General features: G+C 34.5%; 1 protein-coding gene across 1 annotated transcript in view; it reads left to right on the forward strand.

Annotated features, from left to right (window-relative positions):
* Positions 1 to 22,917, forward strand: part of ABCB1 (ATP binding cassette subfamily B member 1) — a 50,464-nt gene extending 27,547 nt beyond the window's left edge. The window contains exons 12-30 of the mRNA XM_039711203.1: positions 691 to 804; positions 1,105 to 1,215; positions 2,272 to 2,397; positions 2,591 to 2,794; positions 3,160 to 3,330; positions 4,521 to 4,682; positions 6,211 to 6,453; positions 7,221 to 7,367; positions 7,700 to 7,804; positions 9,037 to 9,114; positions 10,826 to 10,909; positions 11,974 to 12,177; positions 13,967 to 14,067; positions 15,000 to 15,140; positions 16,256 to 16,412; positions 16,722 to 16,919; positions 18,648 to 18,854; positions 19,775 to 19,921; positions 21,601 to 22,917. Coding sequence (XP_039567137.1) covers positions 691 to 804; positions 1,105 to 1,215; positions 2,272 to 2,397; positions 2,591 to 2,794; positions 3,160 to 3,330; positions 4,521 to 4,682; positions 6,211 to 6,453; positions 7,221 to 7,367; positions 7,700 to 7,804; positions 9,037 to 9,114; positions 10,826 to 10,909; positions 11,974 to 12,177; positions 13,967 to 14,067; positions 15,000 to 15,140; positions 16,256 to 16,412; positions 16,722 to 16,919; positions 18,648 to 18,854; positions 19,775 to 19,921; positions 21,601 to 21,795 — 2,895 coding nt within the window. The 3' untranslated portion in view covers positions 21,796 to 22,917. The remainder of the gene's footprint in view (positions 1 to 690; positions 805 to 1,104; positions 1,216 to 2,271; positions 2,398 to 2,590; positions 2,795 to 3,159; positions 3,331 to 4,520; positions 4,683 to 6,210; positions 6,454 to 7,220; positions 7,368 to 7,699; positions 7,805 to 9,036; positions 9,115 to 10,825; positions 10,910 to 11,973; positions 12,178 to 13,966; positions 14,068 to 14,999; positions 15,141 to 16,255; positions 16,413 to 16,721; positions 16,920 to 18,647; positions 18,855 to 19,774; positions 19,922 to 21,600) is intronic.
* The last annotated feature ends 2,553 nt before the right edge of the window (positions 22,918 to 25,470 follow it).

Raw genomic sequence — 25,470 nt, forward strand, 5'->3', positions numbered from 1 at the left:
ATAACCCCTGTTCAAGAGGATGGGTGTGCCAGACTTTGCTCTGACTGCTATTGCTGTTGTGATCTCTGAGCAGGGTGGTTGAATTGCTTTTATTTTGATACTAACTGAAAGCAATGAACTCCTATTCTGAGAAAATTATTAATTTTTCTCTTCTGCTGCTGTTTCTTGTTTGCTTGCACTTCACTCTTTCATTGAAGCAGGGGATCCTTTATTACTTTTTAGTGAAATACTTGGGTTTCTATACTTCTATTTCACTGTCTCTTTGAAAGCAGAATGGTAGTGTTTTTGCACATCTGTTGTTCTGTTGGCAGATATGTAATACACTTTCTGGTCTTTGGCCAAAGAATGCATTAGTACAATAAATCCTGAGACATCAAGTGCAATTCTAAATTTTTTATCATAGGTTTTACACTGAGTCACTTTTTCACTTTTTCTTAAAGTATTTTGGTGAAAATAGTGTTGTACAGCTTCTCAGTTCTGATCTGAACCTTAAAAAGCCCTTTTCTTAATGTTTTTCTCTGCCTAAGAGAGACCTGTTAAGTTTTGCTGTAATTCTAGATTCCTCAAACTTCCCTCAACAGACATGGAAGCTTCTTATCCAAAAATACCTAATGGAAATAAATAAATAAATAAATAGAATTTTCTGCTTAAATAAGAATGAATACATGCCTCTGTAAACATTTTTTTCAGGTCTTTTTCTCTGTATTGATTGGAGCTTTCAGTATTGGACAGACTGCTCCAAGCATAGAGGCATTTGCAAGTGCAAGAGGAGCTGCCTATACCATCTTTAATATAATAGACAATGTGAGTATCATTGCCCTCACTATCATTTCAAAACTTCTTTTGAAGGTAAGACAGCCTTCCTTTTAAAGACAGGAGCTAAATTCACACAGAAGCTTAATGGAAAAATTTTATAAGTATTCTTGCATGAGCATATCATCAATGTAGCAATGAGGGAGCAAAACATTGTGCAATATAGATATTTCAGAAATCTCACCTAAATTACTTAAAAAACATATTAATGATTCTGCAGAAGAATGGTGCAGTCGAGGACTTCTTTATGAAAAAAAATTGTGGGTTTTTTTTGTATTTTATTTTACACAGGAACCTCAAATTGACAGTTATTCAGAGACAGGTTACAAACCAGACCACATAAAAGGGAACTTGGAATTAAAAAATGTTTACTTCAATTATCCATCCAGACCAGATGTTGAGGTACTGTAATTGAAACTTTATATATATATTACAGTTGAACATATGGATCATGTGTTGGGAAAAAAATCATTAAAAAGTCACATAAATTAATTTTTGTTGAAAATCTAATAATTTCAGAATGATTCTCTAATGTATATAAAACTACCTCATCATCACAGTGATTTTAGTTAGATTTATTTCCACCTTAGATAAACATGTTAAATTTCCTGAATAATTTTTTTTGTCTGATGCCCTAGTTAGTGTGGCTGTGTAAAAAACTCTAAATATATATTTCTATCAGAATAAATTTACAATCCCAACTCATGTGTTTGTGTATAGTAATAATAATGAGTAAGTTTTAAAACTATTGCAATGCAGCTCTGTTATGACTGTGTCTGAACCAGCAAAAAAAGAAAGCAGCTCCAGCAAGGACTTACTGTTTATGGAATAGAGATCACAATCTGTATTTATCTAGACAGAGAATAAGTTTCCTTTTTAAAGTACTTTCATATATTTGGAATCTTAATGCAGTGATGATAGACAACATATGAATGATACCTGAAAAGATTTCCATGGAGAGTGTCTTGCATTATGTAACTGTTTCCTTCCTTATCTTGAAGAAAAATCATTGACCTTGATAAAGTGACCTTTGATAGGCAGAATGGAAATACACTCAGCTTTTAACCATGACTTTTACATAGCTTCCCTGTAGTCAGCATGATAAATTAAAGAAAAAGGTGAGGCAACATAATACAGAAATTTTGCATTGTATTGTTTCTGTATTATATTTTAGTTATGAATAGTGTATTATTATTATTTTGTCATATGAACTGGTTCATGAGACAGGTAATTGAGAAATGTGTTGTATAATACATTGATACTGAGTTAATTATGATGTAATTATAAGGAAAATTAAGCTGAAGTAATCATTAATACAAAATTTAAATCCACATGTTTATCAATGTTTTTTACCAAATTCTTCTAGAAATATAAAAGTTATTTCATTCTGGTCTTTCAAATTTACCTTGACATTTCTAAACACTGTTATTTTTTTGACCAACCTTCTTTTATGAACAGATACTGAAGGGCTTGAACCTCAAGATTAATTCTGGCCAGACAGTGGCCCTGGTTGGTGGCAGTGGCTGTGGGAAAAGCACAACTGTTCAGCTCATCCAGAGATTTTATGATCCCAAGGAAGGCACGGTAAGACACCTCAAGTGAGATGACTGCTCTGCATGTCACACGTGCTGAAAGCCTTGTTCCAGCCTCACTGCTCTTGTCAATTTTCCAGTGACATTGTGAAGTCTCCCCTAAAATGGCACATGCTGGCATGGAGAGAGAGGTTCCTTGATCAAAACAAGTAGTAAACAGTTTTTGTCTGCTCTCTTTTGTTTAGGTTACCATTGATGGGCAGGATATTAAGACCTTAAATGTACGGTATCTGCGGGAGGTTATTGGTGTGGTGAATCAGGAGCCCGTGCTCTTTGCCACTTCTATCGCAGAAAACATTCGTTATGGCCGTGAGGATGTCACCATGGAGGAGATTGAAAAAGCCACCAAGGAGGCAAACGCTTATGACTTCATCATGAAGCTACCCAATGTAAGCAGATCAGCTGTCCTGCTGCAATAATTTCTTCTAAACCTTCTTGTACCAAACACTTCCTCAGAAGGAATGCTTGTTAAGACAGGAAGCTATCCCTGGACCTGTGAATAGGCAGAGCTGTGCAGAGCTTCCTCATGACTTTTGAGAATAATGTTAATTTTATATCTTCAGGCAATGATTTGGCTGGTATTTGAAGAACTACTAGAATTCCAGGAACACAGATGATTAATCGTGTTTATCCAAGTAGGTGTTCATTCCTGTAGAGAAAGGAGAAGGTGTTACCGGCATCTCTGGCATTACTGACAACTTTAGTGGAAGGACTGTGCCACTGAGTGTTTCCAATACATGTGTTTGTCTTGTAGAAGTTTGAAACTGTGGTTGGAGAAAGAGGGGCACAGCTCAGTGGAGGCCAGAAGCAAAGAATAGCAATTGCCAGAGCTTTGGTTCGTAATCCTAAAATTCTTCTGCTTGATGAGGCAACATCAGCTTTGGATACTGAGAGTGAATCAGTTGTGCAAGCAGCACTGGACAAGGTCAGTAGTGTTTTAAAATGAAACATGTAAGTAGAAGCCTAATATTTTCTTCTTCCCTGAACTTTTGTTGAAAATAGAGACACATAAAAACACAAAATGTAAACTTTAATCTGGCAAATATTCTTTGTACAGAGAATTTTTCAGTTCCTGCAAGTATTACAGAGACAAATCTTCAAATTAGAAGATGGAATCATATTTTCTGCCTTATTAAGCTTAGATCAACATTTTCTTAGTGTAAATTCCATCCTTGTCCATTATCTGTCTTACTGCCGTTCATATTGTTGTCAGTCACCTGTCCTTGCTGAGCCTCATGAGGTTCTCCTGGGCCTGCTCCTCAGGCCTGTCAGACACCTCCTGATTCCCTCAGGTGAATAAACTGCACTGCTCAGCCTGATGTGACCCCTGAACTTGCCAAGTGGGTACTCAGTCCCTTTTACCAGTATCAGTCATGAAGATACTGAATAGTATGGGTCCAGTATGGACCTCTTGTAGGACATCACTGAAGATGAACTCCAGCCAGCTTCCAACAGAATTCCACTGCTTGGGATCATTACTTCCATTATTTAAACTAAAATTTGCTCGATCACTTTAAAAGAGCCTCATAATTAAAATGACAAGCTGTGATGTTTGGAATATTAAGTGTATTATGCTTATAACTATCCAAAGAAAGGTTCTTAGTTGAAATACAATTCATATGAAATTGTAGAGAAATTTATTTTTATTGTAGTCACTTGAGTTAGCAATGACTTAGAGCTTAAAACACTGATAACTTTAAAAGTGTAAAATATTTTCTAATGTTTCTAAGTATAAATTCTCCATGGATTTTAAGGTTTAAGGGGGCAACTATGAACCTAAATATAAAAAATTATAGCATTAAAAAAATTATATGGCTGGTAACATTCTAAAATTTTATATTAAATTATATTGAGATTTTTATTTAGATATTTTTGATCAAATTTGATGTATTTATGTGCCACTATGAAAGATGATCTTTAATACTAAATTTCAATTTTTAAATAATATTCCTGTTTTAAGGAACTCATTGAAATATGTTTTAAATTTTTTTTGAAGGTTATATTTTTCTGTGAACCATTTTAATGTTTCTTTTAGGTCCTATTCAACTCTGCTATGAAGATGAACAGTTTTTGCCTTTATTTATAAATACTCACGCTAAATATTGCTGTTTTCAGGCAAGGGAAGGACGCACCACGGTTGTGGTAGCTCATCGACTGTCAACAGTCCGAAATGCAGATGTGATTGCTGTGTTTGAAGGTGGAGTTATCACAGAGATAGGGAATCATGCTGAATTGCTTGAGAGAAAGGGAATCTACTACAAACTTGTGAACATGCAGGTACTTCTGTCTCTAGCTGCTGCCTCATTTCCTTTTTTTTCCTGCACCATTTAGCAGAAGTATGAGAAATTCTGCCGCATATTTTGATAACAGCAAAAGACTCATGTACTTTGAAAGGAGAGTAATAATTTGAGAGAGACCACTAGTTTGGCTACAAGACCTGTTTAAATCCAGGATAGTACATTTTTAATCCTCTAGGTATTTAAACTTAAAAGATGATTTTATGTTTTCCTTTTATGCAGTTAGTATAGAGCAGATAACTACAGTTGTTTGGTATTCCATTGCTTGTTCTTAATCTGATAAAAGGTGAAATACAGTAGCTGACTCTGGAGGAATACAGCATGCATATTTTAAGCTGCTTAGTTATAATCCTTCATACTGAATTCCTTTCTAAAGAAAAAAAGTGTTGGAATAGAAGAAAAATAAAAATAATTCAGCTACGCCAAGAGCAAAAATGTGTTTTTAACTTATATAGATAGAAAAAAAGAGATTGAAAATTATAATAAATTTCTGAAATGTGTTAGTTATTAAATGAAGACCAAGATACTTCGATACATACATCCCAATGTCCCATATGAACATTTATAGCAGATTTTCATTGTAGCCTTTGTTTTACTTCATAACCTCTATGTCCATTAAAGAAACTGAAACTGCTATCTCAGTATGTCACACTGAAGAGGTTAACCAGACCAATTAAAATATTTCTTCACAGGGAATGCATTTGGTTACCTTAGAGTCAAAGTAATTTTGTATCCAAGCAAATGCAAATATGGGGAAAATGAGGAAATATAAAATGGAAAGAAAATTTTAAAAACAATAAAAAAGGAAAATAAAAAATTGAAAGCTAGTAAAAAGAGATATTTTTATTAGTAATTCAAAAAGCAGTAAGAAATAAAAAAATCTGGAAAAACAAAACACAAGTTGAAGGCAACTTGGAATACAGTTGCTATCAAATACCTTGGGGTGCGTAGACATTTATTTATTCTCTCAAAGAGACTAGCAAAAGTACCACCAAGGGTAAGGCTCTTTTCCAGGCTGCTCTAATTTTTCAGTCAAAATCTCTTTTTGACTTGTTTTCTCCCGAACTTCCTTATTCCATTTAAAGTCAAGAATTGTTCAGTGTGTTTTCCAGTAAAGGCGGTAATGTTTTATCACTTCATAAATAAACTGTACATTCCCCAAGGACTCATTCTAGAAGATCCCAAGAGGTGTGCAAAGGGTTTACTCTCAATTTAAAACTTTTTGTTTAATTTATTAAAAAATAGAGCAGCTACTCTCAGTCCTCATCTTCCACTTACTATAAGAATTTTCATAAGAGATGCAAAACTCATATATGATTAAAGCTCGGGAGATAGAGCTCCAGTAAATATTATACAGATTTTATACCTCCTTAAGGCATTATATGTTGTTCCCCAATATCTCTTTCAACTTAAACAAAGTTACTTTTATTTTGATTACCTCATAATTTTGGAAGTTTGAAGTAATATACGCATGTTTAATCTTAGCATGATGATCTTCCCACTTTTAGGCAATAGAAGCAGAAGTTCCATCATCAGAAAATTATGAGAATGTACTTCCTTCATCAGAAAATTATAAGAATATACTCCCATCATCAGAAAATTATGAGAATGTACTTAGTGTCAAAAACAGTGAAGCTGAACCGGACTCTGAAGAATCCTTAACTAGAGGGTTGAGAAGACGATCAACTCGGAGAAGCATGAAAAAGCTAGGAGAGAAAAATGATAGTCCTGATGAGGAAAAAACTTCACCTGTAAGTATCTTTGCAGAGCTGTTAGTGAACTTAATTCCTTTAAACAAATTTTGCATTCTCCAGCTGAAAAAAAGTACGAGAAGACATGAGAATTTTTAAATACTAAATAGCCTTTGACTGATAATATTAATAACTGTCTTTTTTAGTTTCAACATAAATTATAATGCAAATAAAATAGTAATATAACAAAGATGATGAATTTGTTATTGAAAGTAAATTACCTTTAAATGAAACATACTTCATATACGGTACCTGTATTTACGTACCATACCAACATAACCTATACAGGCTAAACATTCATTTTTGGATAAGAAACAAAATTTTTAGCCCAACATAACAACTTACAACAAAAATTGCAAACCCACCCCCCAAGTATGATTACATTCATATTTAGAGCAATTATTTTACTGTTATGACTTGCTTCATGAACAATTATTTGAATTAATCCAGCCATGGATTACTCACAGTAATATACCCAGAATGAGTAGTTCAGTCATCACTAACTTATACCAAAGTATTCACCAACAAAAATTTCATGGATAAACTAATATAAAAAGAAAAGTGTTGTAGATATAGTGTACAGATCTCCTTTGTGTTAGAACAACAAAAAAAAAATGCACAGTCATTTATTCATGTTATTAAAAACTATACAGTTTTGCTTCCCCTGAATAGATTCTGGGAATAAGAAATTGATTATTAATCTCTCCTTTTCTCTGTATTTCTCTGAATATATTCATGTTTGTCCTAATGCAATTCACATTTTTTAGGCTGAAGAAATACCTCCAGCTTCATTTCTGAAAATTATGAAATTAAACAAAACTGAATGGCCATACTTTGTAGCTGGAACCTTGTGTGCAATTATCAATGGAGCTTTACAACCTGCATTTGCAGTCATATTTTCTGAAATTATTGGGGTAAGTTGGAATAAAATAAGCAAAAAACTATAAGCCCACAATATTTATTTCTAATAAAATTAGGTTAAAAACAATCACTAAAAACAATCACCGAAGCTGAAGAGTGGATGAAGCATTCTTACAAAAATCTGAAAAATTGTATGACACAAAATGCTAAAAATCTTGCTACAACCTGAAATATGCTTGTTATACATTAAATATTATGTGATATATGATCAAATTTCATATTAATGCAATTGACTACCAAAAAAAGTTACTGAGAAAGATGAGTATTTTAGATTGTTAGTTAAAAACTTAGTTATAAAAACCTTGTTTCAAATTTTATATTATAGATTTTTTCAGAGACTGACAAGGACGTCTTAAGAAAACAGAGCAACTTATATTCACTGCTGTTTTTAGTACTTGGGATCATTTCCTTTTTTACTTTCTTTTTTCAGGTATGTTTTAATATTTTAACCTTATTTTAATTGTTCATCATGTTTTAGAAACCTGAAATGTTCTAAAAATTTGCATCTTCATAAAATGTCTCCAACTCAAACCAGAACCTGTATTTATGGTTCTGGATATGTCTTGTGCTGAAACTTTTTTGACCTAGAGCTACTTGTGTTTAAGCGTGTTTTGAATCTATTCAGACCTCTTAACTTTAGAAATTCCCATCTTGTTCATCAGTCAGACACTTCTCAGCATGAAACTCTGGATTTTCTCACTCATATTCCATTGCCAGCTAACAAGCAACCTCTCCAGTCCTCACATTCTACCACCCCCCTCTCACCTCAAGCCTTCCTATTTGAATCTGTTAGTAACTGAAAGTCTATCAGTCTCCTGCCTTTGTTCTCCAATATGTTACTTCCCTAACCCTTTCCTTGTCCAAGGGAATGTCCCATATTTCTCCCGTGGGAGACTCCCAGGCCCAGTTTGTCAGGTAACACTCATCACACTGATATTTACTTCTTCCTGCTGAAATACTAGGAGTTGTACCTGCTACAACAGTGCCACTTAAAAAGAAAAAAGGTAGTAATCATATTAAATATTTTCATATATAAACCATTTTATAATTTAGGAACATATTGGTATAATTTTATCTGTTAAGTGAGCCCACAGAGTGAAATAATAACATGCTTGGGACAGCAGCATAAACAGCCTCTTGCAGGAACCTGGTTTATTTGTAGAATTGTCTCATTGCACAAGCAAAAAAGGGCCTTGAGTATGGAAGGCTGAGTAGTGAAGGGCTGTGATAGGTTTGCTCAGTTTAGAAATGTTAAGGTAATGTTTTTAAATTTGGCTGACTGATGCATTTGACTGAGCACAAGTTGCCTTGAAAAGCCTTTAATCTAAAATTAATGACCTAAATGTTACTTGTTTAAATCTGCCTTACATTGACTCAGACAAAAGACAAAGGGTTGATTAGTAACCTTCTCCTCAAAGCATGCTGGTGAAGCAGTGCTAGGAAATATTGCTATGCTCCCTATATTTTTTTTATTAACAGTATTTGAATGTCAGTACTGTGAACCTATTGGAATTTATGTTTATTAAACCTGGTTTTACATTTGCTTTCTGCAAACAGGACTGCAATATATTTTACTTTGACATTGTAGAGGCAATTTATCTAAATTTATTGAATAAACACAAACAGTGTATTACACTAAGCATTGTACTTTTTCTCAAACAGGGATTCACATTTGGCAAAGCTGGAGAAATTCTGACAATGAGGCTTCGATTCATGGCATTTAAAGCAATGCTTAGACAGGTAAAGATAAGAAATATTTTGATTTCCAAGGTTCTCAAAATAATTGATGGTATTGATATAAAATAACTGTATTTTACATCACTCTATCATACAGAGAATATTGTTTAAATCAGACTAGAATCCAATTTGATTAATTACATGCGGTTATGCAAAGTATCCTTAGGGAGAGTCTTAAATCAATACAAGAGTTTTTTATGTACTCCTTGCAAAGACTTCGTTTTACAGCCAAGTTACAAGGGCGTGACAAGTTGATGTGCACCAGCAGTATTCCATTGTCTGTTAATTTACCTACTTTGCTTTCTTTGGGCCCTATCTCCCCTAAAGAAGTGCAACACAACTTACACTGTAACTCTTACGTCAAATGTCTGATTTGAATTGTGATATGTACAGATATGTGTTTTTTAAAATTTATTTGATGTCTCTGTACAAGCCCCCAAATCGCTAATTGTTGTTTGTTAATGCAACAATAAGATTGTGTATTGAAAAGCAAAACCACTTTCATAGAGTTAAAATATAAATAGAATGTAATGTTGTTAAGTAATTCTAAATTGGCCTTAGTTTTGCATGATTTCAGGATCAGTATTTTTGATTTTGAAATACAAAATATGACAGTCATGGGGTTTTCTCCCCTAAAGAAGTGCAACACAACTTACACTGTAACTCTTACGTCAAATGTCTGATTTGAATTGTGATATGTACAGATATGTGTTTTTTAAAATTTATTTGATGTCTCTGTACAAGCCCCCAAATCGCTAATTGTTGTTTGTTAATGCAACAATAAGATTGTGTATTGAAAAGCAAAACCACTTTCATAGAGTTAAAATATAAATAGAATGTAATGTTGTTAAGTAATTCTAAATTGGCCTTAGTTTTGCATGATTTCAGGATCAGTATTTTTGATTTTGAAATACAAAATATGACAGTCATGGGGTTTTAAAAATGCACATAAAGCTACATGTAGACACAGAATTTGATTCATGTGAACATTACTATTTTCACTGTGACAGAAAATAACTGCAGTCTGAAAAATCATGATTTATAGATCAGCCATACTAAAAATCTAATGAAAAGGCAATCTGACAATTGAGTCTTGAGGTCACAAATGCCTGTAATATATTACCAGGACCTCATTCAATGCATAGTACATGTGACAGTTTAAATCAGATATTTGGTCACATGGTGAATAAATCATAAACTGTGTATTTTACCCCATCAATTAGCTTTCCTCAGGTAGCATAGTTTGATTTTTCAATTGGGGTTTTTTTGTTGTTGTTGTTGGTTTGTTGGTAGCTCATAGCTTCCAAATAATCCTCTTCAATATGGAAAGAAACAAAGCAAGAAATACTTTGATTTTAACCTGAAAATGCTTTACATTTAACCCCTCCCCAACAGCTTTGCAACCATGAGGGAGTGTGACCAAAGAGTCCTCTCCTCCAAGCAGATTCAGTGAAGGAGCAGCAGTGAGGGAGGGTAAATGTTGCTTTTGGGAATCTCTCAGCTGCTCCCCTTCCTTCTCAGCAGTGACAATGAATATATCAACGATTCACAAGATTACACTTCTTTCTAAATATATTCAATGTGCAATGATGGAATTAAACTTATTTAAATATGTAGAACTGTGGCAGATTTACTTAGATTCACATACCAGATTTACTTGAAATTATTTGAAATGCCCAAAATCTGGTCTTAAAAATAATTTTTCTTATTGTAGGATATGGCCTGGTTTGATAATCCTAAAAATAGCACTGGAGCATTAACTACAAGACTTGCTAATGATGCCTCTCAAGTGAAAGGAGTAAGTAAAATTTTGGGTTGGAAGTTTTCCTATTTGGTTTAGCATGTAATGAAGTTGCAGCTTGGATTTGACTAGCTGGAAAACAGTCTTAATTTTGACAACTAAAATATACTATAAAATAGTATATTTTATATATTATTATACCAGCTATTTTTATATATATATATATATATATATATATATATTATAATTATATATATACAGCAATAGCTGGTGGAGAATGCACTGATGCACTTTATGAAAATTATGGTAATATGTATTCACAGACTAATTTCCAAATAATTTTTTCAAAAAAAACCTATTGTGCTGTGTTGTCTTCTTTATTATTAAACAAATCTATTGGGAATCTCTTACTTAAGTAGTCTTTTTAAAGAGATCTTATTCACCTAAAGACATGTAACTAAATTTATCCAGTTTTTGATCTCCTGCTATTTTTTTGGTAGGACAGATTTCTTATAAAAAAAATGAATTTGCAGCAATTTACTTCCTTTTCACTGTTACCTTATGGAGATTCTTTATAAGTAAATTCTGTGCTTTCAGGTGTCTGTAATAGCAAGCTAAAGTACACTGAATGTAATCATTTGGGTATGCTTAGGTAAATTTTTACTGCTACATGAAGTTATATGCTTGGGTTTTTTGTAAACTGAAGGATTCTGCAGTATCTTTGGCTTTATTTCCATAAAAAAAGTTAAATATTTAATTTTCTTCCTTATTGGACTCTGTGTGATGACTTGTAGCTCTGTGATATAGAAAATATGACAGATTCTAATGTTTAGATGTAAATGTGAGTATGTGATGAAGGTAAAGCTTGTTTAGTTTCAAGAGCAGAATTTAGAAATTGCAGAGTAAATTGAAGTAATCAGAATATGGGGAAAAAAGAAATAAATATGATCTAGATAATTTTTTTATAAAAGCATTTAAGAAACTACCATTTTGAAAATTAGTAAAACTGAGTAAAGCCTTTCTAAGCAGTGCTTTGAGAATCGGGAATTTTGTGGGTGAAAATGCTTTCCTTATTTAAAATGCAGTTATGTTGTTAAGAAATGTCTTTTTTCTCTGTCCAGGCAACTGGTGTTAGACTAGCATTAATTGCCCAAAACGTAGCCAACCTGGGGACTGGAATTATTATATCATTAATTTATGGCTGGCAGCTGACCCTGCTGCTTTTAGCTGTTGTGCCCATCATTGCAGTGGCAGGAATGATTGAAATGAAGATGTTGGCTGGACACGCTAAGAAAGATAAACGAGAGCTGGAAGCTGCAGGAAAGGTGGGTCTAGAGAAATTAATCTGTTTCTGTATAATGTATACAGTCATGTTTACCAAGGCATTGTTAATGGATGTATGACTTCTGAGTCATGAACATTTCACAATATGCAAGTTCCAAAGACAGCCAGGTACACTAGAAGACCTACAGAGCATCACACCTCTTCAATAACAATTGAAGACGTCCCATGAATATTTTTGTAGTTAAATGTTGAAATGTGCTAAGGACAATTCAGGCATGTTCTCTTCTCATTCATTTTCTAGACATCTTTGTTTTCCTTATTTTGCAACCACCTTCATTTTGACATTCTTTTTTTTTTCCTGTCATCCCTTTTTGGCATGCCATCTATCTTACATTTATTACACTGCTCTTTTTTTTCTCTCCCCTTCTTCATCTTATTAATGTTTGCAGTGATAATATGTATATATCCACTGGTTTCTGTTTGCCATTCCTTTGTTTCTTGAGTGGAAGAGAAAGATGAGAACTGAAAAGCAAGAAGGCTAGACTCTTGTTTAACAAATTAAATGAAGGCATTTAATGTCACTTCATTCCAAAAATCCTTTTGGGACAGAACAACTATTTCATCACTTCCCAGATACTGCTTTCTTCAAGGTAAAACGTTTCTAAAATCTCTTCCTGTGTCCTACTCTTTTTAAAAGTTACTGAAAAGAAAATAATTTTCTAAGCTCATGGAATTCCATTCCTTTCCTTTCAATTGCGTACATTTCTTCTGCTTCTCTCTGAGGCATGAGCATTTATTTTGGTTTGTTGTAAGATGTGATAGAAAATAGTTGACAATTCTTGGAATAAACACTAAAGACCTTCTTAATGCAGCATATTGTGAAGAATTAGCAGAGGTGTTACAAATATTGATGGGGGTTTTTTTTGAAACTTAAATTTTTTTTTTTCATAGTAATGTGAGTTTCCCTTCTCAAGGCCACCTAAGGAAGCACTGGACTGTAGGCATTTTATTCAATTCACATTTTTTAAAAAATGGGAGTTTTTTTCAGTAAAAATAATGCTCCACCTGGAAAATTCACTTTCTGTAAAGAGTTGCTGCATTTGGGTTACTAAAAATCCTTACTTTATGGTCTTAATTAAACTAAAATTACATGAAACATATACAATAGCAAAATGCATTGAAGACTTGAGAGTCTTTTGAGAGAATCATCAAGGCTGGAAGAGACCTTCAAGGTCATCAAGTCCAACCATCAATGCAGCACCACCATAATGACCCCTAAAACATACCCCAAGTGCCACATCCATCTCTTGAGCCCATGCAGAGACAGTGACTCTACCACTTACCTGGACAATCTATTTGAATCTATTCTAATCTCAAATCTCCCCTGGAGCATTTATGTATACAAGTGACTCAAGTCTAAAGCATCTGCAAGCTAAAAGATGGTATCAGAGCAAATATTTACTGCTGAGATCTCAGTTTGGCACCTAAATAACCTGGACATTTTGATTACAGCCCAAACTCTGTGGACTCAAAGTTGAATGCTAATATGCCATTTTCATGTTAAGTATATTCTCTATATTTGTTACTGCTGTCTAATGGTTTTTCACCATTTATTTGTAGAACATTAAAGAAGTCTTATCAGAAAATTGTGAGCATTTTAAGAAAATCTCATTGTCCTCAAAATAAAGCTTATTTTTATATCAGCAGTCGATGATTTTAATAACCAGGATAAAATATAAAATTGTATTCCAACAGAATCTTCTGCTAATTTAAAATGAGGAATTGCAGCATACTTAACTTTTGATTAAAGCATTTGTTTTTCTATTGCAGATTGCCACAGAAGCAATAGAAAATATTAGAACTGTTGTTAGCTTGACCCGAGAAAGAAAATTTGAGTCGATGTATGGAGAACATCTGATTGTACCATACAGGTATAATAAAAATAACTAAGCTAAAAAATGTCTGTAATAAATTGCAAACATTTACTTTGACAATAATAGGGGTTTTTTAATAGTGTGTATGATTTAATGTATAATTTAATTATCTCAGAATTAATGTCAATGTTTTATATATTTGTATTGGCAAATGCAACCACCACCACTCAACATTTTTTAAAATTTTATTTAATTAATTTTCTGTTGTAATATTGGTATCTCCTATTACAATGTTACTTAGTTTGGAAAAATTGTTGGTTTTAAGTGAGCTTTCAAAGTGGTCTAATCTAAATTGAATATTACATTGAGCCGCTTTTTAAAGTGTTGATAAGATTGAAAACATTTGAATAAATACTTACTGGATTTAGGCTGAAAATAAAGTAATAGAAGTCTGTCTAGATTAAATCAAAATTAAAAAATTTAAAAGTCTTAAACAACTAAATAGATTCTACCAATTAAAGTTTTATTTGTTCCAGGCTAGACTGTTTAATTTTTAGACATCTATGAGAAAAGTAAAGAAAATGAAAGTATATGTACACAGATATAATGGGAAAGAAGCAGGGGTGCCACTAACACATCCACCATAATAAATAAGTGGTTAGAGCACAGTGCAGGACATAAAAGGTATTACTTAGCTTTTTTCCCAGGCTGCTGGCTTTTGAGTTAATATCTCTTGATTTGCAGAACAATTCCTAACCATTCTCAGGGTTGGCATTGATGGGATAGCTCCAAGACTTTCATCTTGCTGTTGTTCTAGTATAAATAAGAACTTACTGTCCTACGAGAGGGAAGATATGGTTTTAGTTAACGTATTGGTGCATGTAACCTTTCCATTCCTAACAGTATCAATTGAAGTCAATTGTTTTTTGTGTACTAGGATTTCAGTATGACTGCACACTTTGATGAAAATATGCATTCTTTCTGTACAGAAATTCTGTGAAGAAGGCACATATATTTGGCTTTTGTTTTGCCCTTTCACAAGCAATGATGTTCTTCACCTATGCTGGCTGCTTCCGCTTTGGTGCCTATCTAGTGGTAAATGGATACATGGAGTATAAAAGTGTATTTTTGTAAGTATCTCTTTTACAATCCCTTTTCTGTCTGTTCAGAAAAAAATATTTATAATTTAAGAGTAACTGTTCAATACAGGGCTATGAAAACAAGTATGATAGACTGAGATCCTACCAGTGTGGTCATCAGTGACCTGAATACCCAAGAAGGTCAACCATATTGATTTTTTGTTGCCAACCTAATTAAAGACAGTTAACTCAGCTCATCATGTTAGAAAGTGTCTGCATTCCATCTGCTTGCTGAACATTTCTAGCAAGAGAGTGAATTTTTGGTTAGATTTGAAAGGCAGGGTTTGAGCAAAAACTGTGTGAGCCCTTCTATGCTCTTCAAAGACAGAATAAAACAGATGACTTTATGTAGCTCTGAAGAAAAAAGACAAAGTTAATAAAAATTAATCTATTTTACTTTGCCTTAAAACAGGCTAAGAGGTGTCATATGCCAAATAGCTGTTCTTGGGTCAATTTTGTTTCTATGGTGTGTGGCAGTAAGTAATAGCTGAAGACAACAGGTTTTTAAACTATTCTAATGTAGCCTATAAATTCCATAAAATTCCATAAAATGACATAAAAGTCATCAAAAACCAACAAAAGCATAGTTTTTAACCTTTATCATCACTGTAAATCCTGCATTTTTTTTCCAGCAGAGATGTGGTAGAAAATTAAATCTTTGTTGTCACCTTGTTACAGGCTTGATTTCTTATTTTCATTGATGCCTTAAAAAGTGATCACTAACTCCCAAAGGTCATTGAAACCTAGAGAGGAAACCACAGTGAGGATGGAACAGCATTAGAGTAACAGTGATGCCATCCCTTGACCCCTTTCCTCATAGCCCTAGCTGAGACTTAATATACTAACCAGAATAAAAGAAACTAAAGAAATTATTGCTAATAAGTAATGAAAACATTAATTTGGAATGCAGGCATGTTTATCTCATTTCATTAAAAGAAAGTAAAATTAATTTCTGGAGCTAAATTAATAATTAAAGCAATAACAGTTGATTACTACTTAATTCTTTCTAAATTTAGCTCTCTTCTTTCTCTGAGTAAAAGCTGACTGCAGCCAGATTTCCACTGTTCTTTTCTTCATGATATTTTTTTTTCCTCATTTCTTTATAGAGTGTTTTCAGCTGTTGTATTTGGTGCAATGGCACTAGGACAAACCAGTTCCTTTGCTCCAGACTATGCTAAAGCCAAGATATCAGCAGCCCACTTGTTTCTGCTGTTTGAAAGAGTGCCCTCAATAGACAGTTACAGTGAGGAAGGAGACAAGCCTGTGAGTAAGCCATGTGTGCTGGGTGACACTATTTACTGGTGATATGGACAGCACTCTCCTCACTCTCTTCAAACTGATTCTTCCTCTCATTCTGATTCCATCTTTATCACAATGCATCTTTGACACTCTCTGAACACAAAATGGACCAAGTTCGCTATTGTGAGTTCAGCTTTTGCACAAAGAGTCAAAAGGGTATTTGTTTGGAAAATCTCTATTGATTTCTGGGGGGTGGGGATACTTCTGCAATTCTATTCTAATCATCTGTGAAATTGTCTTAAAGATGAAACAGTGATAACATTTTCATTATAGGAAACATTTGAAGGAAACATAACAATCAAAGATGTGGCATTTAACTACCCAAACCGTCCAGAGGTCAAAATCCTCCAAGGGTTGAATCTAAAAGTAGAAAAGGGACAAACTCTGGCTCTTGTTGGCAGCAGTGGCTGTGGAAAGAGCACCGTTGTTCAGCTGCTGGAGAGATTTTATGACCCACTCGATGGAGAAATGGTAAGTATTTTTGCAAGAACATGTCAACAGGATAAGTGAAGGTGTTCTTCATTAGTTTTCTGTGCTAAGTACAATAGGTATTTCTACTTTTATTTTTAAAGTATTTTTAATACAAAAATCAGCAGTGACTCATTGGATGTCCTTAATTAAACTAGATGTATGTAAGTCCCAGTTTCCCACATTACAATTACTGATCCACAGTCTCATGATGGCTTTAAATTCAGGGCAAATTTCCTAAGGATTTTATAATAAGAACAGTTTAAAAACTATTAATATATGTATCTACTTCTGTATGATCTAGTAATAGAATTTTCCATCTATGTTCTTTCAAAAAAAAAGGTGAATATTGACAAAAGTAATTTTTTTTTCATAATTTTTCCTTGTCAGAAATATCTTTAAGAGTATGCCTGCTTATTAAGTGATAGATTGTAAATACTTTCAGTAATTTCAGTTTAAAATGTAGGGTTTCCTATACTACTGATTCATTTTCACATAGTGGTACTGTTAATTGCTGTTGGTCTTTGGTGTAAATATGATCAGAAGTTTTGTCTGAAACAGAGCACACATTTTGGCCTTTATGAGGTGATAATAAGCAGGATTTTAGAACTTGTCTCTGCAGAGATGCTCACAAAACATAAAACTGTAATTAAATAAAGCCTAGGTACAATGGAAAAGACATTTTTGAGGTTAAAAGTGCCAAAAAAGGTTCAGTGTAGCAAAGTGATGTGTAGAAAGAGGCAGCATAGGTGCTCCAAAAGTGAATTTAACAAAATGCAACTTCCTTCCCAGTGTTTCTGACCTTGTGTCCATAAATAACCAACAGTTTACTGAAGGGTGAAGCACAGACCTGTGCCATAGAAACCACAAAACTGTTGGACCAATTCTCAATCTAAATTGCACTGTGAACTGAGTGAAAAAAGCAGAAATGTCAGAACAGCTGTTCACAAAATTCCCTCATTTCACTGGATTTTGAATCAAGTTCATTATGACACCTTTTCAGTTGAAGAAAAAGGTGTATTGGCTGAAAATTGACTGTTCTAGCATCAGCAGTGGAGTTAGTGAATAATCTCCTCCAACAGCCATGCTACAAAGGGGGCAATTCTTCAACTATCTAGCTGATCATGTCACCCAGCACAGAGCCTAAGTGCTGCACTGGGTCACTCTGGTGGAAATTCAACAGCCCTTTTAATGTCCTGGTATATTTGTGTCGAAATTAAGTTGATTGGTGTAATTATGATACATTAGAAATAAAATAAAATTCTGGTTTTATTTATTTAATAGAAAATTATAGCAATTTAGCAGGCATATTTAGCAGAAGTATAAGAAGTTGCCAATAAAGAAAACTGGCTTCAAATGACATCTTAAGGAAGTAAATTTCTTCTTTATAGATGCAAAATAGAGGAAAATTTTCCTGCTGAAGAAACAATTGAAAGAACTTTACCCAAAGTTCTTTGAAGTTGCTTCAGCATATTCTATCTTCCACTGTCTTCAAAATCCTAATTAAATACTGAAGTAAAGAAAAGGATTGAGGCAGCATTCACTTCTATGAATTAGAAAATGTTGGAACATAGACAAGAAGGAGGGGAAGGGATTATGTGGGCTTGCAATTGGTAAGAAAGAGCTAAGGAAAAGAGCTGCAATTGCACAATTTCTCTGTATGAATTTACAGTAAGTCTCAAACTCATATATAGCCGTGTGACTTAAAATTTTAAATGTTTGCTTTCTCAGCTTTTTGATGGAAAAACTGCAAAGTCACTGAATATCCAGTGGCTGAGATCTCAGATTGGTATTGTCTCACAAGAACCAATCCTGTTTGACTTCACTATTGCCGAAAACATCGCCTACGGAGATAACAGTCGGCAGGTGTCCCACGAGGAAATTGTTAGTGCGGCAAAGCAGGCCAACATCCATTCCTTCATTGACTCACTGCCAGATGTAAGTTATTCCCTTTCTTTCCTTCTCAGAACTGGATGTGAACTTAAGTGGCAGGGAAAAACTGTCTGCTTATAATTACCTGGGGTACAATAATTCTCTGAGATAAAAATAAATCTGAAACATTTTTGAAAATATTTTCCTTAACTGTGTTTAGAATACTTATTTTCACTCTGGAAGATTCCATCGTCAGGTGGAGAGTGAAACTTTTAAGATCTCAGGGGAAGAAGACACACAATTATAACTAACTGAGAGCTCCTACTAGGAGATGGGGTTTTTTAAATTGAACATTTTTTTAAGCTCCAGTCTGTCTCAAACATATGTAAAAGATTCTGCTAGATGATGATTTTACTTTCTTCCAGTTATACCTAGCTAGAATTTGAATTTCAAGTATTCCTGTGGTCTGAAAATTACTAAGAATTTTTCAACTATATGCATGAGATAAACACATAATAATATAAAACAGAGCATCTTGGGTCAGATGAAAGGTCTGCCATGCATAAAATCTTGTCCTTATGCAGTGACCAGGAAGATGTAATTTCGTGTTTTCAGAAAGGCTAAAACTTTAATCACATTTCCCCTAAATACTCATCTCACTTCGAATGATTTTTCAGAATTTGAACCCCAGTATTGTGACAGACTTTCACTGACCTTTGCTGTTGTGTCATCTGATTGAGAATAACATTGTCATTTCAACCTTAGAATGGCTTGTTGCTTTGAATTCATTAAACACTTGATGCTATAAAGAAGTCTACTAGTAAGAGATCTATAGATCTATGGCAGATAGAAATTCTGGTCAGTTTTCAGAAAGCTGCTGGTATGGAATATGCAGATTATTGGAGGCTGGTGTCAGAGTTGATATGCTTCAATATACATCCAAACTGATTTTCATTCACAGCCTGAACTTAATACATTTTTTCCAGAAATACAACACCCGTGTAGGGGACAAGGGAACGCAGCTTTCTGGTGGCCAGAAGCAGCGCATCGCCATCGCCCGAGCTCTCGTACGCAAGCCCCAAATTCTGCTTCTGGATGAAGCCACTTCTGCTTTAGACACAGAAAGTGAAAAGGTAATTTAAGTCCCAGCCAGGAATCTGGAATCTAAACTTTATTTTTTGGATTATGATTGCTGTTTTTACTCCCACAGTTTAAAGACAAAAGCTGGAAATATGGTGTTTTATGCAAATTGCATATTTAGGCAAATGCAAATGTCTTATCCCTCCTTGGCGGGAGGTGGGGGGGGGGAAGTATTTTTTATATCTGTAGGCAGTAGGTAAATGTCTTATCCCTCCTTGGGGGGGAAAAAAAATGTATTTTTTATATCTGTAGGCAGTAGGCAGATTGAAGTTGCAATGAAGAATGCATTTCTTAGTCTAGAAGTCTTCAGGCTTCAGCTGAGAAAATGCTATCAAAATTGAATCAGGACACTCAAACTACAGAAACAAAAAAGATTGAGGATACTGCCAGAGAACATTGGGGGTTTTTTTCTGTGAAACTGTCATGTGTGGCTTTCTTAAGTTTTCTTCCTTCTCCCATTGCTCTCTGGTCCTTGCTACATGTTCATGGCTAAAACAAAAATTTAAGATAAAAATTACTAGAACATTTACTTATTTTTAAGCCCAAAGCTGTAATCTTGATACTGCAGAAGTACAATCCAACTGTAGAAAATTAACAGAGAGTCTACAAAAATACCTACTATTAATGGGGCCAATACTATATCATATATTATAATCTGGAAAGTTAAAATTTTCTATAAATTTTGATCAATTGTAGGCATGAAAAAATGAGGGTTTAGGGGAAAATGCGTTACTATTAGTGAGGCAAATATTATATCATGTATTATAATCTAGAAAGTTAAAATTTTCTACTAAGTTTTGATCAATTGTAGGCATGAAAAAATGAGGGTTTAGGGGAAAATGCCATTAAATAATCCCATTATTTCTTTTTCCTTGATTATGTGCCAGTTAAGTATTTAAATTTAACCTCTTACTTTATTCTGTGTTAATAAGCATAAGGAGGGTTTAGGGGAAAATGCCATTAAATAATCCCATTATTTATTTTTTTCTTGATTATATGCTAGTTAGGTATTTAAATTTAACCTCTTACTTTATTCTGTGTTAATAAGCATAAGGAATAAATACAAGAAAGCAGAGATTGTTTTTAATGTCTTTCTTCCAGTGATGACTTTAAGAAAATGTGATTCATGACAGTCCCTGTGAAATCATGAGAACTAATGTGATAGCAGCTGGCCCAAGAATATTGACTTCCATATATAATTAATCAGTCATGAAAGGAAGCTCTGAAGGTCCCCAATTAAACCTCCTCTTCACACAAAGGCCAATACTGAGCTCAAATTTAGATTACTTTATGCTGTGTCTGGTAGGGTACTTGAAAATCTCAAGGAGATTCAGTAGAGATGTTTTTGTGCCTGTTCGAATGCCTAATTATCCTTGCAGTGAATCCTTTTTATATCCAGTCAGAACATCTCCTACAATTTAAAACTATTTTCTTTTTTTCTCCTGCCATGCATCTCAGTAATGAGCCTGGTTCCTTCTAATTCTCTAACTATCACAGCATTATCCACTCTAACAGTCTGGACTCTGCCAGCGCAGGCTAATTCTAAATTAAGAAGCATGAGCAACATATATCCCCTTTCCTTCACTGTTATATTAGAGCTCACAGATGGCAATTGAGGTGTAAGTCGCACAGCTGTGGGAATAGCTCACCTTTGGGTTTGCTCGTTGTGCAGATTGTGCAGGAAGCGCTGGATAAGGCTCGAGAAGGCCGGACGTGCATCGTGATTGCGCACCGCCTCTCCACCATCCAGAACGCCGACAAGATCGCCGTGGTCCAGAACGGCAGGGTCACAGAGCAGGGCACCCACCAGCAGCTGCTGGCTGAAAAGGGCATCTACTATTCCCTGGTCAATGTTCAGAGTGGGTAATGCAACATCTCAATTCAAGGCAGTATTTATCTCTGAATTGTCACTGTGGCTACTTTTGTCATTGTAATTATTTCAGTATCAACAGTCAGTCTTCATACCTTTGGTTTTCTTCATTCCTTTCATATACAAACCCAAGAAATACTAAGTAAATGTGTACCAGTTTCTCACTACTCGTTTTCATTATTCAAACCTCTTTTCTATGTGGCCAAAGCAGATGCCCATGGCACTCATGAAAATAGAAGCGTGCTAAGCCAAATGTAATTATTATTAGCTTGCTTTGAACTCTTCCAAAGATCACGCTAATTAAGTGTAAGCAACTTGGAAATATTTTCATGGTCATTAAAAACAGTTTTGCTCCTGTCAGAAATAAACCTCAAGCCTTATCCTCGCTGTGCCTGTGTAAGACAGTCAGTCCTTGCCTATTAGGCTTGTTACCATGTTATGAGAACTTGCAGGTCAGCTGAAGCTTGATGCCAAGTGTCTCTTGTTATGATGTGGAGTTTTAGCCTGGGATGTCAGTAAAGGCCTTGAAAATATGGGCACAGGCTGAAAACAAAGGTCCCAGAACCGTGAGTACCTTACTGATGGTTAGTTACTGATCATTGAAGAGCTGCAACCTTAAAAGATGGAAAAAGACTGCTTGAAATGAAACAGAAATTGGACAGATAAGGAAAAAACCCAAGACCATAACCAATGAACAAGACAAGGCATCTGCTACAGCCTGGGAAAGTACTCTCTGCAAGTCTCTCAAAGTCCTAGGAGTCAGAGGTCAAGGACTAAGAGCTCTCTAAAGACTGCAATATTTTATACAAGGTGAAAATCCTGGATTTGGACTTGGAGGAGGGGGAAGGAAGGCATCCTTTTCAGTGTTGACGTCCTTGGTTGAAGAGCTCTTGAATCTGAGCTCTGCCATGACTGAGACTCTCAAGGACTGTAACCATCGGTGCTGAATTCCTGGCATGGGCTCTGGGATATTGTATATTATTTGCAAATATAGGATGGCTGTTAAGGGCTAACTGCTTCAAACATGGAGTAATATTGACTAATAATTATTAATAACTAAACAGTAGAACTGTATTTTGTTAGTATTTATGCAGTAAAGTTTTGTTTTTAAGTTTAAAACTGTCTTGATTAATCAATCGTCCGCACTTCCGTCATAGCAATTTCTCATTCCCTGAGATTTATACATATGGTCTGTCATACCTGCACCTAGATATTTACTCAACAGAACCAGTCTGTAGGGAGATAGGCAGGTCAATTAGGCTCAACCATGTACTAATTACACTCTACAGAATGTTGATTGATGCAGTCTCACTGTATTCCTCTTGAATCACACACCTATTTTATTTTGTTTCTGTCTTAGATGGAAAACCAGTTTGACTGGAAAATTGGTTTGTTTCCTATTTATGCATTGCTTGATACAATAAGGTTCTTGTCTGTCCATAAGGATGTTACTCTGCATAATAATATAAATAAGTTATACTTTCAACTGTAAGAAGGAAATAGGTATTCTTCAACATTATAGTCTGAAGATTCAAGTAAGAACATACTTAAAGTGATTTTTTAAAATTAAATTCTGGATGTTTGTATTTTGTTTTTAAACTAGTATTTCTAATTATTGATGATACATTTTCTAATTACTGGATTAAGAATAACTGTTACTTCCCCAACTCATTTCAAAGATGCTTGATTTACCAGAACAATTTAGCTCTTCATGAAAATCAAGATAACACTGTAAATATTTTACCAGAAACATCTGAATTTTTTTTTAAGTTTTGTAGTAGTTTAAAATAGATTTCAGAAATTCACATCAAATGCAGAAACTTTCCAAAACCATCTATTTTCCCCCATTCTTTTTTTCTACTTCTTTTTTAAAGAAGTATTTGTTGAGACTTATGCAAAAGTTTGTATAATAATTCAAAATCCACTATAAGTGCTTGAACAGCTATGCTGCTGCTCACAGTTACATCCTTTTCAGAATTTTTTTCAGAAGGTCACAACAGCCATATTGCTACAATTGAACTAACATTCAATACCTCATCATGTATTTTGTAGGCAGAAAGCCAAAAGGACGGACAAAAGCTCCTCAAAAAATGTGTTCTTCATCATATTCTATTCACACACCTTTATATTGCAATGATTTATCCAAAGGAAGGGTTGACAGAACTAGGAAAATTCTGCTTTAAGGACCATTATTCTACCACATCTTTCCAAGGGGCTTAAGAGGTCTTACTCCTTAGCTCTGCCTTTTCAGTTAGGCTGTAACCATTCTGGTTCCCCTTGATGTCACAAGACACTTGTCTGAGCTCTGTGTCCCCCTTGTTGGAGCAGTCAGCTCTTGTCTTTGCCCATGAGCAGGATGATATGTACATGTTGTTATTCTGAAATAATAAGCCTTTTTTCCTCTGTCTTTGAGAGCCTGCAGCAGTTTCAAGCAGCACTCACTGTTTTGAGGGGAGGTCATTTCATGTTTTCCACACATTCTTGTGCCTTTAGACCCATTATATTTGGAGCAAGTCTTTAGAGAGATGTTAGCATGGACACTGCCCTGGCAATCCCAACCACTTTGCAAGCAAATGCCACTGACTGTGAGGAAACAGAAAGCAAGACTTACATTCAACAATCTGATAGCCCTGCTGCTGAAACAATTAATCAAAATAGAGGTCTCAGAAGAAAAAGAGGATTTAGGTGTAGAAAGCAATTCTTACTACAGATTCTTATCTGGCTGTTAAATACCAAATGTCCTATGGCCCTCTTTCTCCAGTGCATTGATTCCTGCAAGGATAATTGGCTGTTCCTTTCACAACAAGTATCTAATTTCTAAACCCTTCAATAATTTCTGACATAGAGTGAGAGCATGATTGTGCTCCATCATTCTCCCTTGCCTCAAGAGTTTCTGAAGGAGTATTTCCCACCAGTACTGCAGACCATGTACCATGTCCAACGAAAGACTATACACCAGTTCTGGATCTCCACTAGTCTCTTCTTCAGGCATTCCTTCAATGTTCTTCCTGAACAATCCCACATGTTTGGAGAAGTTCAATGGTCTCCTGCCCTAAAACTGACTCCCCATCAATCAAGATTTAGTGGAACCAGTTCTCCTTTCTTGAAAGTAAATCCTTTGATTCTGGTGTCTCTTTCTTGTTGCTATACTTGTCTATAAAATCAACCTTCCCAGTATCTTAATTTCTGAAAGACACTAAATACTTCCTTTTAGCATTTGTAAATGAGTAATCCTTGTAATTATTCATAGCACAAATAGACATAAACCTCTTCCTCAAGGTGTATAGTCTATTTGTACCTTTATAACTCTTTGTCATACTCCTCTCCCTGAAAATCCAGTCTAACTTGTAGATTTGATCATTGAAAGGAAACAAGACAACTTGGAGGAAAGAAGAAACTTGATACACTGCTTATGAATACAGGGAAAAAAACATTCAATTCTTGTGCAGAAAAAGCTACATTGCAATTGTATCTATGGACAGCCTAAATAACTGTTATTGTCAAGTATTCAGTCTTCCAGACAAATTGCCTAGAACAATATATTTAATCATAAATTCATTCTGTATTTCCAAGAGAGGATGGTATCATTATTCTATCATTATCATTATTGGCTGAAAGCTGAAAATAAGAAACAGGACTGGCAGCAACTTCAAATTCTTTGCTGTGAATTTC

Source organism: Passer montanus, unplaced genomic scaffold, assembly GCF_014805655.1.
Source record: "Passer montanus isolate IOZ18808 unplaced genomic scaffold, ASM1480565v1 scaffold10, whole genome shotgun sequence".
NCBI classification, from domain to species: domain Eukaryota; kingdom Metazoa; phylum Chordata; class Aves; order Passeriformes; family Passeridae; genus Passer; species Passer montanus.